The 14,877-nt window shown below is 42.0% G+C and overlaps 1 protein-coding gene across 1 annotated transcript in view; it reads left to right on the top strand.

Annotated features, from left to right (window-relative positions):
• RNF150 (ring finger protein 150) overlaps positions 1-12,155 on the top strand; it is an 84,538-nt gene extending 72,383 nt beyond the window's left edge. Inside the window, exon 7 of the mRNA XM_083457447.1 lies at positions 4,875-12,155. Coding sequence (XP_083313573.1) covers positions 4,875-4,993 — 119 coding nt within the window. The 3' untranslated portion in view covers positions 4,994-12,155. The remainder of the gene's footprint in view (positions 1-4,874) is intronic.
• Positions 12,156-14,877: the final 2,722 nt, after the last annotated feature.

Raw genomic sequence — 14,877 nt, 5'->3', positions numbered from 1 at the left:
CAGACTTACCTGGCATTCCTTAATGTACTGTGTCAGCCTTCACCACCCTGACCCCTCCAGGGGTTTTGGACTGTTAACTCCCGTCGGCCCAGCGAGCATGGCCTCACTTCGCTGGGGCTGATGGGAGTTGTAGGACAGAACAACCAGAGGGCACAAGGTTGGCAAAGGCCGCATGTCAAAAGAAATTATTTCCCCAGAATTTCCAGATTAGCAGAATAATAATAAAATAGTACAGTTTCCAAGACTTTGGGGCAGAAAGCCTAAATGTATGTGTTTTAAATGTATGGTGATCTTACCTCAACAGTAAGACTAGCTTTGGAAGAGAGGTTCAGTTTTTTTAGTAGTCGGAACTGTTTTTACTAGGCTGGATCCAGACTTAGTCATGCTTAGCAGTAGACCCATTAAAACCAATGGGAGTTGTGCTAGTCAAGTAACTAAGGGAAATAGTATTGATTTCAATGTGACTGGTTGTTGTTGTTTTTATTTAATGGACTGTTGTTGTGAGTTTATTTTACTAAGGAATGGTAGGTATTGTTTTTTAAAAATAATAATAAGTAGGAAGAGCTGTACAATTAATACACATGTAAAGCAAAAGAAACTCATAGCAGTATTCCAGGCATCCCCTGTAGAGGCAGCAGGAAATGTTTGGGGATGGGCAGAAAGCAGAACAAATGTAGAGAAGAGCAGCTTGCCTTTGTAGCAAGAATCAATTTGTTACAGAGTCAATTGTGCATATCAAACACTGTTATGGAGTATAAGCAAATTGCGCCATGGCAATATTTCACACAGACAGGCTCTTGGTCTTGCAAGGTGAAAACTAGGCTAGCCAGTTTTGGTCTCTGGTGGGTTGCATCATTTTATGGCAGTTTGGCTTCCTCAGAATCATAGAATTGTAGAGTTGGACGTGACCTGTGGGCCATCTAGTTCAGCTCCCTACAATGCAGGAATATGAAGGTGGTCTGTATGGGAATCAAACCCGTGACCTTGGCGTTATCAGCACCAAACTCTAACCAACTGAGCTAACTGTCACTTCAATCAATCAATCAATGCCACTTGATTTGATGGGAATCACTGCACTGGCACAGAGCTGATTCCCACAGAGAATCGGGGTCTTTGTCCTTGTACAATGGCTTTTATGCAATAACAGCGCAATGTTGACCAGAAAATATCTCAAGATTTTGTTTTTTTCCCCCACCTCCATCCATCATTCTGTCTTCACATAGCTTACATTTTCAAGTTGGATCAAAGCTGGTTTGGGAGCAAACAACGTCAAAACACAGTATTTCTCAAGTAACTGCAGGACTGATGTGGAAAAAACTCGCAGAACGAAAAAACTCGCAGAACGAATTAATTTCGTCTTGCGAGGCACCACTGTAGATATGTGCTGAAACTCAGCCTGCTAGATAAGGTGCCTGTTTAGCAGGTGTACATAAACCACATCTTCCATTTGCCAGAAACTGGAAAGTGGGGTGGCTTCAGAAATCATGAAGCAGTGAGCATGGATGTACTAGTGATTCCAAACGCTTCTTCAATGTAATGCCTGCACAAAAAACACACTCATAAACAGTAAGCTGTATCTGTTTCCCTCGTTCCCCACATTCACATCAGCACTTGCCACTCTATTGTAGCAAAAGTAGCAGGAACAAGCAGCACAAACAGAGCAAGAGGTTCCAATTGCACTACACTGAGGGTTTTTAACACTGCCCATGCAGTGTTCTTCTGCTGTAAGATACATGATTTTCTATGCTTCAGAAGGGACATTCCCTCATCTTCTGTCACGATAATTTTCACTCACTTTTTACAGGACAAAGAGAGGGCATTCCACATTGAAACCTCCGTTGTGGATGCACCCAGCGATCATTCCTTTCCCTTTGTATGCCAACTGGGTTATTGCATTGTTTGCTTCTTTAAAATGCCACCTCTCCTTAGGGCTTCTTCCTTAGAAATTAGTTGGTTAAGAGCCTCTGTCAATCACTGATCTGTCTTCAGTGATGGATTGGAAAATCCTTTAATGAGTTTTCAAAGCACTTGTCAAAGCTACTGTCTAGATAGTAGCTCAGTGGTAACACAACAGGGAGCAGAAGAGACAGTTGCAGTCTTTAATTATATTCCACCCATAGCTTTGTACAGCTTTATATCCCAGTCATTAGCTATATGCGTTGGACTGTGCCTACACAGTTTTAGTGTTAGGCTCTTTTAATGTTAGTTGGGTGGGTTTTCTAAAGTGCATTTGAAAGGTACAGTGGAGGTAATGACCGTTGCTCAACTGGACTTAGTCTTTTAAGTCTCGCCACATTATCACTTCCTTAACTTTCCTTTTTGCAAAACTTCTTTCATGCATCTGGTTAAGGGTTTCAAAAAATTGTTGATATCAAATATGTCTTCTGCCTTTCCTGTAGAAAGAGCTATTCTATAGTCTCATCTTTGCGGAATGTAAGGTGATGAAGCAAAAAAGACTTGGCATATTTGGAGTATATTTGGGCAGGCTGTGCGTTAATGTATTGGGGGCAGATTCAGACACTTTGGGCTTACTTGGTCTCTGGTCTTCCCCATCAACATAGAAGCATGTTTGCAGAGTGGGATGCCGTGTCTGATTTCACCAATGCCCTTTGTTTTACCAATGCCCTTTGAGTTCACCAATGCCCTGTGTTTTATCATCACAGAAGTGTGATGATAAAAATTTGACATCCCACATTCCATGAATCTCTCTGTGTACTGGACACCTGAACATGCATATATGAATTGCACAAAGACTTGGGTGTTTTGTAAGAAATACAGGGGAGATAATTTCACAGTGCCTCTACCTGTGGAACTAGTTTTTTATGTGTGTTTTAAAGATGGATTTACCTAGTGTGTTCTGTAATTGCTGTTGTGATTATTTTGTCAAAGAGGTATTTATACCACAAGTCCTTTATTATAGGACAAAGCTACAGAAATCTGGAGAGATTTCAGGGAGCTTTAAATGCATAATTGCTTTGGAAACTCTAATTGGGATAGTTATCCTGAAGCTACAATTCTGCAATCCAGTATTGGCTGAATGTGGATTTATTTAGTTGGTCTTCAGTTTTAGATCAATTTTTTAAAAAAATTCAAGCCCAGATGGGCTTTTGTAGTTTCAGTTTTCATTCCTAAAATGTAAATTTATAAAAGAAGAATAGTCAAAATTACATAAACATTCTTATATGTTACTGTTGAAAAGCCAATAGGAAATCCAGCTGTTTTAGTACGGTAACAATTTTATACATTGTTGCTTGACTCAAGCAGCTGCTACTCCTCCGCTTCAGAAGTCTTGCAGGCAAAATATAGGAAGACGTATGTATCTAAAAAGCCATGGACTTAGATTCAAGACAGCCTTAAAAAATCAACAATAACACAATTTGGTCACAGAAGACATTTCTCTGTGCAGTGGAAGGGTGTATCATATATTGATCTTCCAGGAAAGCCTGCTTTCTAGTCCATCAACATCTGAGGTATGGTTGGTGGCATAAGGGACAATAGCTCCTTGATTGTGGTACCCAGAGTTTGGAGTTCCACACTTGGGTGATCCAGTTGCCTTCCTTTCTCTCTGTGTTTTGGCACTGGATAAAAACTAAATTGCTTAATCATGCATCAAGAGGCTAAAAAGGTAAAGGTACCCCTGCCCGTTCGGGCCAGTCTTGCCAGACTCTAGGGTTGTGCGCTCATCTCACTCTATAGGCCGGGAGCCAACGCTGTCCGCAGACACTTCCGGGTCACGTGGCCAGCGTGACAAGCTGCATCTGGCGAGCCAGCGCAGCACACGGAACGCCGTTTACCTTCCCGCTGGTAAGCGGTCCCTATTTATCTACTTGCACCCGGAGGTGCTTTCGAACTGCTAGGTTGGCAGGCGCTGGGACAGAACGACGGGAGCACACCCCGCCGCGGGGATTCGAACAGCCAACCATGCGATCGGCAAGTCCTAGGCGCTGAGGTTTTACCCACAGCGCCACCTGCGTCCCAAGAGGCTACTCTGTGATAATTTGGTATTGGTTTGCCGGTCTGTTAATGCAACTTTTTTCTGTTTTTGCTTTTATTTCCCTATGGGTTTTATTGGTATTGTTTTTGTTATGATTTTTAATTTCCTTTTACACAAAAGAAATGTGGGCCATTAAGTATTGCAATAAAGAAATAAACCCACACATGCATTGTTGTAAGTTTTAACACCATATATACACTTGCCAGGAAGTTACAAGTGGTTTCAGTTTCCTAGCATTTGTATACATGTAGAAAAACTAGAGATTGCACATTCCTTTCATGGAAGTACTTCCCTTGATGTTACTTCATAGCATTGGAACCAGGCATGAGATTGCAGAAGATGGAGAACAAACAGAACAGAGGAATGGGGAATTCTAGAGAGGTAGATTGAAAGGCAAAACAATCCAGGGGAGGAACTGTCCTTAACTGGAAGATTGTTTTAAAGTTCAGGAGATGTAGCAAGCCTTGCCAACCAGTTGTGTTCTCATAAGGCTCCTGAGATGCTGCAGACAAAAAGCTGAGGCTGAGGTGGTTGCTTACCCAAGATTCATCCACTGAACAATCCAGGACACTGGCTTGGGGAAGGGTTGGAGGGAACAGAAACACACACAGTTAAGAATACACGAAAGAGGAACAAGTGGCCACAGCTCAGGGGTATGACACTACACTTTGCATGTAGAAGATCCCAGATATTTCCCACTCAAAAGACCAGCGAGGAAAGGCCACTCAATGCCTTGGACCATGAGAGCGTCTTCCAATTAGAATAGGCAGTACTTTGCTCAATACAAGGCATCTTCTCTCATTTAAGGTCAGATTGTAGGAGCTAAGTTGGAATTTGGGGGATGTGAGAATTTGGCTTTGACATTCTTTTCTTATTTCAGGTGAGCCGGAGCCAGCTGTCAGTAGCGATTCAGATATTTCGTTGATCATGGCAATGGAGGTTGGACTCTCTGATGTAGAGCTTTCTACTGACCAAGACTGCGAAGAGGTGAAATCCTGAAAAAGCAGCTCAAAAGACCCTTCCACTAAACTAAAGGGCAGTAGTGGGGAGGGGAAGGAAAAGAATTAAGTTCTGTCAGATTTGGACCACTGGTGTACACATGCATTCTCATTCACACATGTACACACACACACACACACACACGCATAACCATACACACGTCCAGAACGTTTTGTGAACTCCAGTACGCTCCATTCTAGGATGGTCATGAAAAGCAATAGCAACAGACGTGTCTGCTTGGATGCAATTTCATCATTAACTCGGTGTGTCCATTTCACTGATACTGGAAGGTGATCAGAAGAGTTATTCACCTCCTTGGTGGTTCGTAACGATGTAACTGAAATGACAGCTGGTGTGTTTTCTACCTTTCTTCAGTCCCTGGTTGTTGTTGTTTTTTTAAGCAGAAGAAAGCACTCCAAGGTGATTATTTATAGCTTGTTTCGGATGGACATGTCTTTCTTCCTCTCAACACCCCCCCCCCCAGCTTTTTCAAAAGTTCAGCCCATAAATCTGAATAATTTTATGGGTCACCAAGTTAGTGAATGAGGTAAACATTGCTTTGGAAAGAAATGGTGCTTCAGAGCAGTGTCTTGGTCTGAAGCTTCTTTTCATTGTGGTTTTAGTGGGACTTGGAGATTTGTGCTTCCGGGTCTCCCAGCCAGGAGATAGGTGACTGGATTTACTGAAGTTGGTGACTTGCTACTTAATGTTATTAGTTCGCATTCAGAGTTTCATGGCTTGCACATATGATACCAAGTGAGAGAAGATCAAGATGATAATAATGGGATTAAAAGTCAGCCTGTTCTTGCAGCCTATTTGCTATATTTTCTGTCATCACAAATCTCTCATTCCTTAATGGTCTTCCCTATGATTAGCATGTAATGAGATTCACTTTCCCCCCCTTCTTCTTCAATGAAACTGTTTGTGGTAAGGGGAAAAGAGAACAGAAATTTCTGGAAGTGTGGGGGAAGAAGCTAGGTGATGATGGCCATAATAGGAAAGTTACAAATGGACTGAAGTATTTTTTGCATAACCACCTTTACCACCACCCAACACTCTAGTTCACTCTTGCTTCCTCTGTTCATAGGTGAAAACACTTCCTACTTCCAAGGTCCCTTTCAGTCAATAGGGGTAAGAATGTGCACACACTCCATCAAATGTACAGCTCTGTGCTCATTCTGCTAGATGAAGGGCCAATCCTCCAATTCAGGTAGAGGACATGTGTTCATGGGTGGCAGCAAAAGCACACGAGGGCTGAGATTATTCCCTGCATAACCTTTAGTCAAATGAAAAACTAGCACATTCAGACCTGCATTGAAGCGATTCACTAGTGTGCACAAACAGTGGGAAAGAGGCTCAGAGGCACTGAGGCACTTTTACTGGCATGTGTGAAAAGATACTCTCACAAAGTATTCTGTTGTTGTTCCTGGTATGGAAGTCAACTCTTGCTCCCTGGCTTCTGAACTCACTTGGATGTAGATCCTCAGCGGGTTAAAGAAAATGATGAGGCTCTTCTTCCCATGTCATATTTTTGAATTGTAATAGAAACCTGAAACATTCCAAAATGAATTAACTGTCAGTTTCAACTGCATATGTTGAAAAGGGTTGCCATTAAACTCAAGAGATCTTGAATTGTGCTGTAGTTTCAGGGGATTTGCTATTGATACAGAGGGCAATTGTATATTTCAATCAAAATACTTAAGCGTTAAGGAGGACTTTTCAGCTTGTTGTCTTTCATAAAAGGGTATGCTATTACTCCTGACAATATGAACAGTGATTTAAATTGCGGTAGGTAAATAGGCTTAGCACTGTAGCCTGTGCTAAAAAAAATAAATACAATAGAAACAGAATCTATTAGAATTCCTGCATTAGAGTAGTACTATAAGGATTGTTCAGATATAATGCCATCTGCCCATAGTTTGGCACTTTGCGAACAGGTCCTGTGCCCACATGCTCCCACCCACTCAGTGGCTAGATTTTGTAGGGCCTGGCAAAATGGCTACAGCAGCTACCTCCCTCTTCATTTCCTGAGGGGAACCTTGCAGTGGGTGGTAGGAGCTGAATGTCTATCCTGAGAAGAGGGGGATACACGCCTAAGGGGCTTATTCATGTAGCACCATGAATTTGGTTTGGTGTTCCATCTGAAGCAACCCTAAGTGTTACTATGGAGCTGTCGTAATTCCCCTATATAGAACATTGCTTTCAGTGAGCTTTAAATCACTTTGAAAGATCATGCTTGCCTCAACATGTTGAAGGCTTATGTGTGGGAAGGTGGGCACCTTCAAAAAAAAAAAAAGCTGCCATCTTCTACTTATTCTTTCATAATCTCATTTAAATTGAGCCAAAATAAATGTGTGAGGACAAATTGAGACCTATGTTTATTGCTGTTTCAGGCCAACTTCAGACTGAGAGGATCAAGCTTTCAAATTAGGCTTTTCATACCTCCAGTAGTTATGGAGAAGAGAGAATTTTGGCAGGTGTAACTTACATCGCAGCTCTACCAGGTTTTGTAAAGCTGCACCTGTGAAAACATACTCAATTATCCCAACTGTTAAAAATGTAGGAGCCGTAAGATGGAAGCATTTGCCATCTCTGCTCTGGAATTCACATTTCCCTGTCTTCCAGTGTGGTTGGGCATAAGTGTTGAGGGGAGGTCCATCTTCAATTTCACTTTATTATTTCTGAGGCACGTCAGGAATATCATATTCAGTTAGAAAGAAGCAAAGCACAGTCCTAATCTAGTGGAGCCACCTTTTAAAGTGGGTTTTCTATACAGCCCCTATCGACCCTATATTGCTATGTGGCTCGCATGAATATAGCAAGATCGCAAATAGTATGTATCCATCTAGCTGTGCTGTAAGTTGTATTCCTTTTATAATCTCTTACCATGCATCCAGAGTTGCACTGGCAAAAGCTGGCTTCGTCACGGTGAATCTTCCTACCTCTGTTCCTCCCCCATCTCTTCTGTAATTTCTGTGCTATCTGATAGCTTTGAGCACCACTTTTATGTCACTTCAAGTATTGGAGGCTGTTACTGGTGCATCCACTAATGCTCGGTTGACAGAACAGCATGAGTTGTGTCACCTCACCAAAACTACCACCCTTTCAGCTTATTCTGCCTAGTTGCCCATGTAGAAGTGACAGGGAGGAAAAGGCTAATGGCCAACTCCCAATTAACAACATATTCATCCATCTCATTTCCCCCTGCCAAAAAAATGTAGAAATGTAGAAAGAGTACAGACCATAATTCTGGAAACATTGGTTCTTTTGACATGCATCTTCTGCTTTAGGAAGCTGCCTTGTAGCAGGTCAGATTGTTTGTCTATCTGGCCCATTATAGACTATTCTTGACTGGCAGTGGCTGTCCAGGGTCTCAGGCAAAGGTGATTTCAGTTATCTGCTACCTGGTCTTCCTAGGAATTGAACCTGGGAACTTCTGCATGCAAAGGATGTGTTCTGCACCCTTTCTTTGAGAGACCCTTCAGGGATAGTTTGTTATAGTACAGGAACCAGGCCTTTATTTCCTGGAGGATGGAAACCTTTAAACTGATATGGAAATAGCAAAAACAAAACAAAATAGTCCTGGAAAATCAGTTAAATGTCTTCAGAGTTCTTTTCAGACCCTTGTATCCAAAGAAGTTTCTTTTGGAAAATGGGTTTACGTCAAATTTCAGAGAGAGATTCCAGCCTTGTAAGTGACTGAACTATGCCATGGATCAATTAGGACTGAAAATAGAAGGCCGGGAGGAAGCTCAAAGGTGCTTGGGTGCCTCATCCTTCCAGACTTACTCTAGCCTCAGAATGCCTAGGAGGAGGCAGCAGCCATCATATGAACAGGGGAATATGATTTGCTTTGAATCTCTTTGCTGTCTGGCAGGTATGGGGAACCTCTGGCAGAACTACAACTCCCATCGGTCCTAGCAAGCATTGTCAATGACCAAGGATGATGGGAGTTGTAATTCAGCAATATCTGGAGGGCCAAAGTTTCCCCAGATCTGCTATACAGAGTGAGACAGCTGCTGAGGAACAGGGAGATGTGGCAAGGTGTTGTGCCTGTTCCACGTGGCCTGCCTTTCCCCCTCCTAAGCCAACCTGCTCTTCTCAGGTGCAGTGGAAGCTTCTGTCCCACTCCCAGCATTGAGGTCAGATTCAGCTGCCAGTGTAATCAGCTTTTATGCATGGATTGAGGAGAGGTGCCATGCAGCTGTTGCTGCATCAAGATTTGAGTGTGATAAATCTCCCACAAAGTCATATGATCTTTGTCCATTTGATCAAATGCCCCGAGCCCAGGATCGTGGTTCTCTACCAATGTATAGCTCTATTATCTTCACCAGTGTTAAGAATAGGTACCATTTTAACTTTGACCTTCCAGTATTCCCTCCCAGACCTTGCTATATGAATATGGCTAGAGGTGTTTGCATTGCACAGTATAAAGGCAGCGAACAACCTGAAGTTTTGCCCAGGAGTTCAGTTAGAATTCAAGCCCTCAACTTTCTTCCTCCAGTATTTCTACGCTGCCATCAATAGAAACCACCTCACAGACATTAACAGCAGTGTCACTGCCATGGTCAGTCACCTAGAGTGTGCCTTTACCAAGAAACACATGGCGTGGCCTGAGAACAGGCAGCTTCTACGGCAGCCTGGCTGGGCTATTCCTGTACCATCCTTAGGCAGCTGGAGAGGAAGCCCTATTTTTGATCAGCTGTGGGATGGCTTCTCTTGGCAACAAGAGGAACCAGCCTAAAAGATACGAAAGGATCGGGCAGTTCAGGAAATGTAATGCACATCATGGATACCTTCATAAGCAGATATGATTGATGGCTGTATTTCATGAGTGTGCACTCTAGCCCTATGCATTTCTCCTGGGAAAGAAAGACCTGCTGCATTCTGCAGGGCTTATTCTCAAGAATGCATGCATCTACAGGTGGGCCTATTACAAGTAGGCAGAAGGCAGTCCATTAAAGCAAGGGGTTATTTGAGGAAAGGCTGAGCTTTAGTAAAGTTGTTTTTTAAATAATAATAATTGGAACAGTTGATACAAAGCAACTTAGGTTCTTTGTTTTGACAAACGGTTGCATAAACTAACTGATAGTTCTGCAGCAGTAACAACGTGAGAGAATTTCTAGTCTAGAAGGGTCTTGGCATACCAGATGGTGTTTGTTAATGCATTGTATAGCAAAGTAGAAGAGCGCCCTCTGCTGCCTGACTTCCAGCCGCCAGAAGCCCACTTTTAATTCTATCATAGATCCAGCAGCTGGAAATCTGTCACTGGTAGAAATGTTAATTCTTTGGAGCCCGGGATGCGGGGTGGGGAAAGGATGTACCCGCTTGGCTATAACAATAATGAGACGGGAAAAGGATTGAAGGTGCTGAGAGTGTAATATAGCATCATCTTATGCTCATTTGTCTTCAAAAATATTTTGCTTTCTGGTCAAAACGTTACCTTGCAAGAAGGAATTCAAAGAAGAAAGGACAAAAGAAGGAAGAGGATGCTGTCATCACCCCCTCCCCCTTATTTGCTAATTTTAAAATACTGCCTATTTTTAAAGGCATCAGATGATACACATGTCTTTGCCATGAATGTATATGTATATGGTTATTACAGATGTGAAATATCAAAGTGTTTTTTAACATGTACATAGTATCACCTTTTCTTCCTGTTTTCATGTTAAGCAACCTGAGGCTATATACCATTTTATAAATAGAATGGAATGTAAACTAGGGGTTGGGGTGGGAAGGGCTGTTATTTTTATAGCAAGATGTTCCTTGTACCTCGTGAGCATTTTAAAATGATTTTGTACTTGTCAAAATATACATTCCATCCATTTCCTGAAAATATTTATTTTTATTTAAAGTAGTTTATAAACTAAAGCAAGACGTCCATTTGGTATAACGTTCATCCATAACGCTAAAAGTATTTGGTTTACAGTAATTGCTCCAAAGTTCTCTCCTGCCATGTCATGTAGCAGAATGCACACCATACCAGCAAATGCCAATAATTTTTTTAAAGGTAGATAAATGAATAAAAATACTCCTTTTATGCAGTTATGTTGAAATTATTTCTAGTTACCAAAACAGTGTTTTACAGCAGAACACTCTTAAAATAGTTCATTCTCCTGCTATTTCCCCCCTGAATTTAGAAAGTGTCAGACAAAAATAGTTTGAACAATCAGCCTGCTGTGAAAAGCAGTTGTGTTCACACATGCAAGCTACTCTGCTGTTTATAGCAGAAGTTGGCTGTGTACAGCACTGATTGGCTGGCTCCCTGTGTTATCACAAGGCCATTTCCTCCATTTGCCAAGCTGTTTATTTCTTTTTTCATTATTATTTCAATAAATGATTTTGTTCCTTTAAAATAAGTAATATAACCAATTCGATGCTCAGTTCCAATTGGATGTTTAATTCAATTAACATTCACAGTGTTCATTAAACACTATAATGTTCACATACATAACAAAACATCCCTGCTTTGACAGTGGAAGCAATTCATCACCTTCTAAATCTCACCTTGAAGCGGCTTATAAAGGAGGGGTATGTGTGTGGCAGAAATCATCAAGATTACCCAATGACATTTGCATAGGCATTTTTTAAAAAATCTTAACATATTTTGGCAGCTGTGAATTGTCTGCCTATGCGGCGCTGAAATAGTTCTGTGAAGGATTCATTTTACGACACATTCTGTACAGTATTGCAAATGTATTTCAACTGCTAGTGAAGTTGCTGTTACTTTATTATGCATCCTTATATATCCCACCCTCCCTTCCAATGCACTTTATATCATTTGGAAAATGTGGGAGTCTGACAACTATCATATATAAAGGGATTTGCCTGAAATCGTGGCACAAATATTGATTTTTTTAAAATTTTATTTTTAAAAAAACATTACTTTGGTTAATTGTGTCCTCACTGTCCTTTACAGCTTAGACAGTGACTCAGCTGTGGGAGGAAATATGGAGATGTTAAGGTTGATATTGGAGAAACATTATTCAGTAGTACAACATGGCTATTTTTGTTATATAGAGGACTATAGTGTAAATATGTGAGACTGTGTTATTCTGTATTAGTAAAATATTGCAACTGTAAAAGTTAAAGGATTGTGAAATCGGAGGAATTTTATTGCAAGCTTTCTTTTTTAATAAAAAACTATCTGATTTGTGTCCTACATTTTCCCTAACAAACGTATTAGGCAAGTGCAAAAAGGCTTCTTTTCCAAATGATCTCAGGTTGAATTCTGAAGAGAAACAAAATAATCTGAAGGCACCCACCTCACAAATGCTCACTGCAGCTGCTGGTGCAAATGCAATCTCAAAAGTGTCCACATGAGGTGGGAGTTTATTTCTCAACAAATGAAAAATTGAACTGAAAGAGGCCCGTTCAGCTCAGCTTTCATATTTTTCCTGCTTCCTATTACCTATTTGGATGGAGTGGTACAATCATATCCGGTGCAGCAGGAGCCGAATTTTGTTGCCACTTTCATCCCAGACAGTAATGGGAGTTGTGGAATTCTAGAACATTCTGGCCAAAAAAGAGTGGTGGCTGCCGTCACAATTTCCCCCAGTGCTGTGCTGAAAATTTCTGTGTGGTGTAATGGTTAAGAGCAGTGGATTCGTAATCTGGTGAACCAGGGTTGATTCCCCGCTCCTCCACATGCAGCTGCTGGGTGACCTTGGGCTAGTCACACTTCTCTGAAGTCTCTCAGCCCCACTCACCTCACAGAGTGTTTGTTGTGGGGGAGGAAGGGAAAGGAAAGGAGAATGTTAGCCGCTTTGAGACTCCTTAGGGTAGTGATAAAGCGGGATATCAAATCCAAACTCCTCCTCTTCTTCATTTTAAATAACCGTTCTCAATGAGAAAAGAAATTTTATCTGTCAAAGAAGTGAGACAATTTCAGCAAAAGTCTATTGCATGGGCTGCAATGTTTTTGTTGTGCTAAAATTACTCTCGAGGTTGCCAAGGTGTTGCTTGTTGAGTGTTCTTTCATTTTACAAATGGCATCTCTGGTTGTCTGCACACTTCAGCCTTCCTAGCTGCCCACACTTCCTGAAAAGCCCTTGGTCTCCTCAGCTAGGCTTTCAACTAAGTGCAGCAGAGGACTGTGTAAAGTACTTTTGCTTTTTAAGAAATTGGGGCAGGTTTGTTTAAAAAAATTATTGATTGAATTAATCAATTAAAATCCAGGAGAAGACATAATGACCCTAGCTTGTCTCTTAGAGATGCCCTGGAGAAAGGCAGACCCCAAAGTTATCTGTTCCATTGTCAATATCCCTCGTGGTAGCATTATAGAAAGAAAGAAAATTAAATGAATGCCACTGTAATCTTTAACAATACAAATAGCATTGCAAAATGAGCACAATTTCTTGCAAAGCCTGCACTCCCATTACTGGAATCTTGAAATTCTTTGGCTCCGTAGCTACAAGCAGTGCCATTTGGTGCTTAGTACTCCTCAGTCTCTTTTATTTAACACAGATTGCGAGATTTCAGCCTTTTTTTTTTTTTTTTTTTAGAAATACATGTACAAAATTATTTTTCCCCCACATAGAAAATATATATATTATTCACAGGGAAAGATGGGTTCCAACCGGACATGATTCAGCCGCAAGCCTTTTAGTTGAATTTTCAAGTGTAGGTGCTTTCATTCACTGATGTGCAGGAACATCTGATGTTCCTCTGTCTCAAATTAGAGTATCTATGAATCTGCCAGAAGAGGCATTAATGTGGTAGCAAGGAAAGGGGATTAAACAATTATATTTTTTACATTTGTTATTAGAGCTCAGCAACTTAATTTTACATTTGTATTAGAGCTCAGCAACTTAATTTCCCCCCTGGGACAATGCAAATGGACAGTCACTTCTGTGCCATGAAATTTCCCCACAGGTTGGCCATTGTGAGTATAGGACGCACGACTAGAAGGGCCATTGGCCTGATCCAGCAGGTCCTTGTTATGTTCTTAAGTCTGCAAAAAGTGAAAATGCCACAAGATGAATAATAATAATAATAATAATAATAATAATAATAATAATAATTTATTATTTGTACCCCGCTCATCTGGCTGGGTTTCCCCAGCCACTCTGGGCGGCTTCCATAGAAACAAAAAATACAGTAAAATATCACAGATTAAAAACTTCCCTGAACAGGGCTGCCTTAAGATGTCTTCTGAATGTCAGGTAGTTATTTATCGCTTTGACATCTGCTGGGAGGGCGTTCCACAGGGCGGGCGCCACTACCGAGAAGGCCCTCTGCCTGGTTCCCTGTAGCTTTGCTTCTCGCAATGAGGGAACCGCCAGGAGGCCCTCGGAGCTGGACCTCAGTGTCCGGGCAGAACGATGGGGGTGGAGACGCTCCTTCAGGTATACTGGGCCGAGGCCGTTTAGGGCTTTAAAGGTCAACACCAACACTTTGAATTGTGCTCGGAAACGTACTGGGAGCCAGTGTAGGTCTTTCAAGACCGGTGTTATGTGGTCTCGGCGGCCGCCCCCAGTCACCAGCCTAGCTGCCGCATTCTGGATTAGTTGTAGTTTCCGAGTCACCTTCAAAGGTAGCCCCACGTAGAGCGCATTGCAGTAGTCCAAGCGGGAGATAACCAGAGCATGCACCACTCTGGCGAGACAGTCCGCGGGCAGGTAGGGTCTCAGCCTGCGTACCAGGTGGAGTTGGTAGACAGCTGCCCTGGATACAGAATTGACCTGTGCCTCCATGGACAGCTGTGAGTCCAAAATGACTCCCAGGCTGCGCACCTGGTCCTTCAGGGGCACAGTTACCCTATTCAGGACCAGGGAGTCCTCCACACCAGCCCGCCTCCTGTCCCCCAAAAACAGTACTTCTGTCTTGTCAGGATTCAACTTCAATCCATTAGCCGCCATCCATCCTCCAACCGCCTCCAGGCA

The sequence above is a fragment of the Podarcis tiliguerta genome (assembly GCF_965153285.1).
Source record: "Podarcis tiliguerta genome assembly, chromosome: 9".
Taxonomy (NCBI): domain Eukaryota; kingdom Metazoa; phylum Chordata; class Lepidosauria; order Squamata; family Lacertidae; genus Podarcis; species Podarcis tiliguerta.
The sequence above is the reverse complement of the archived record's forward strand: the minus strand, read 5'-3'. Positions and strand labels throughout refer to the sequence as shown.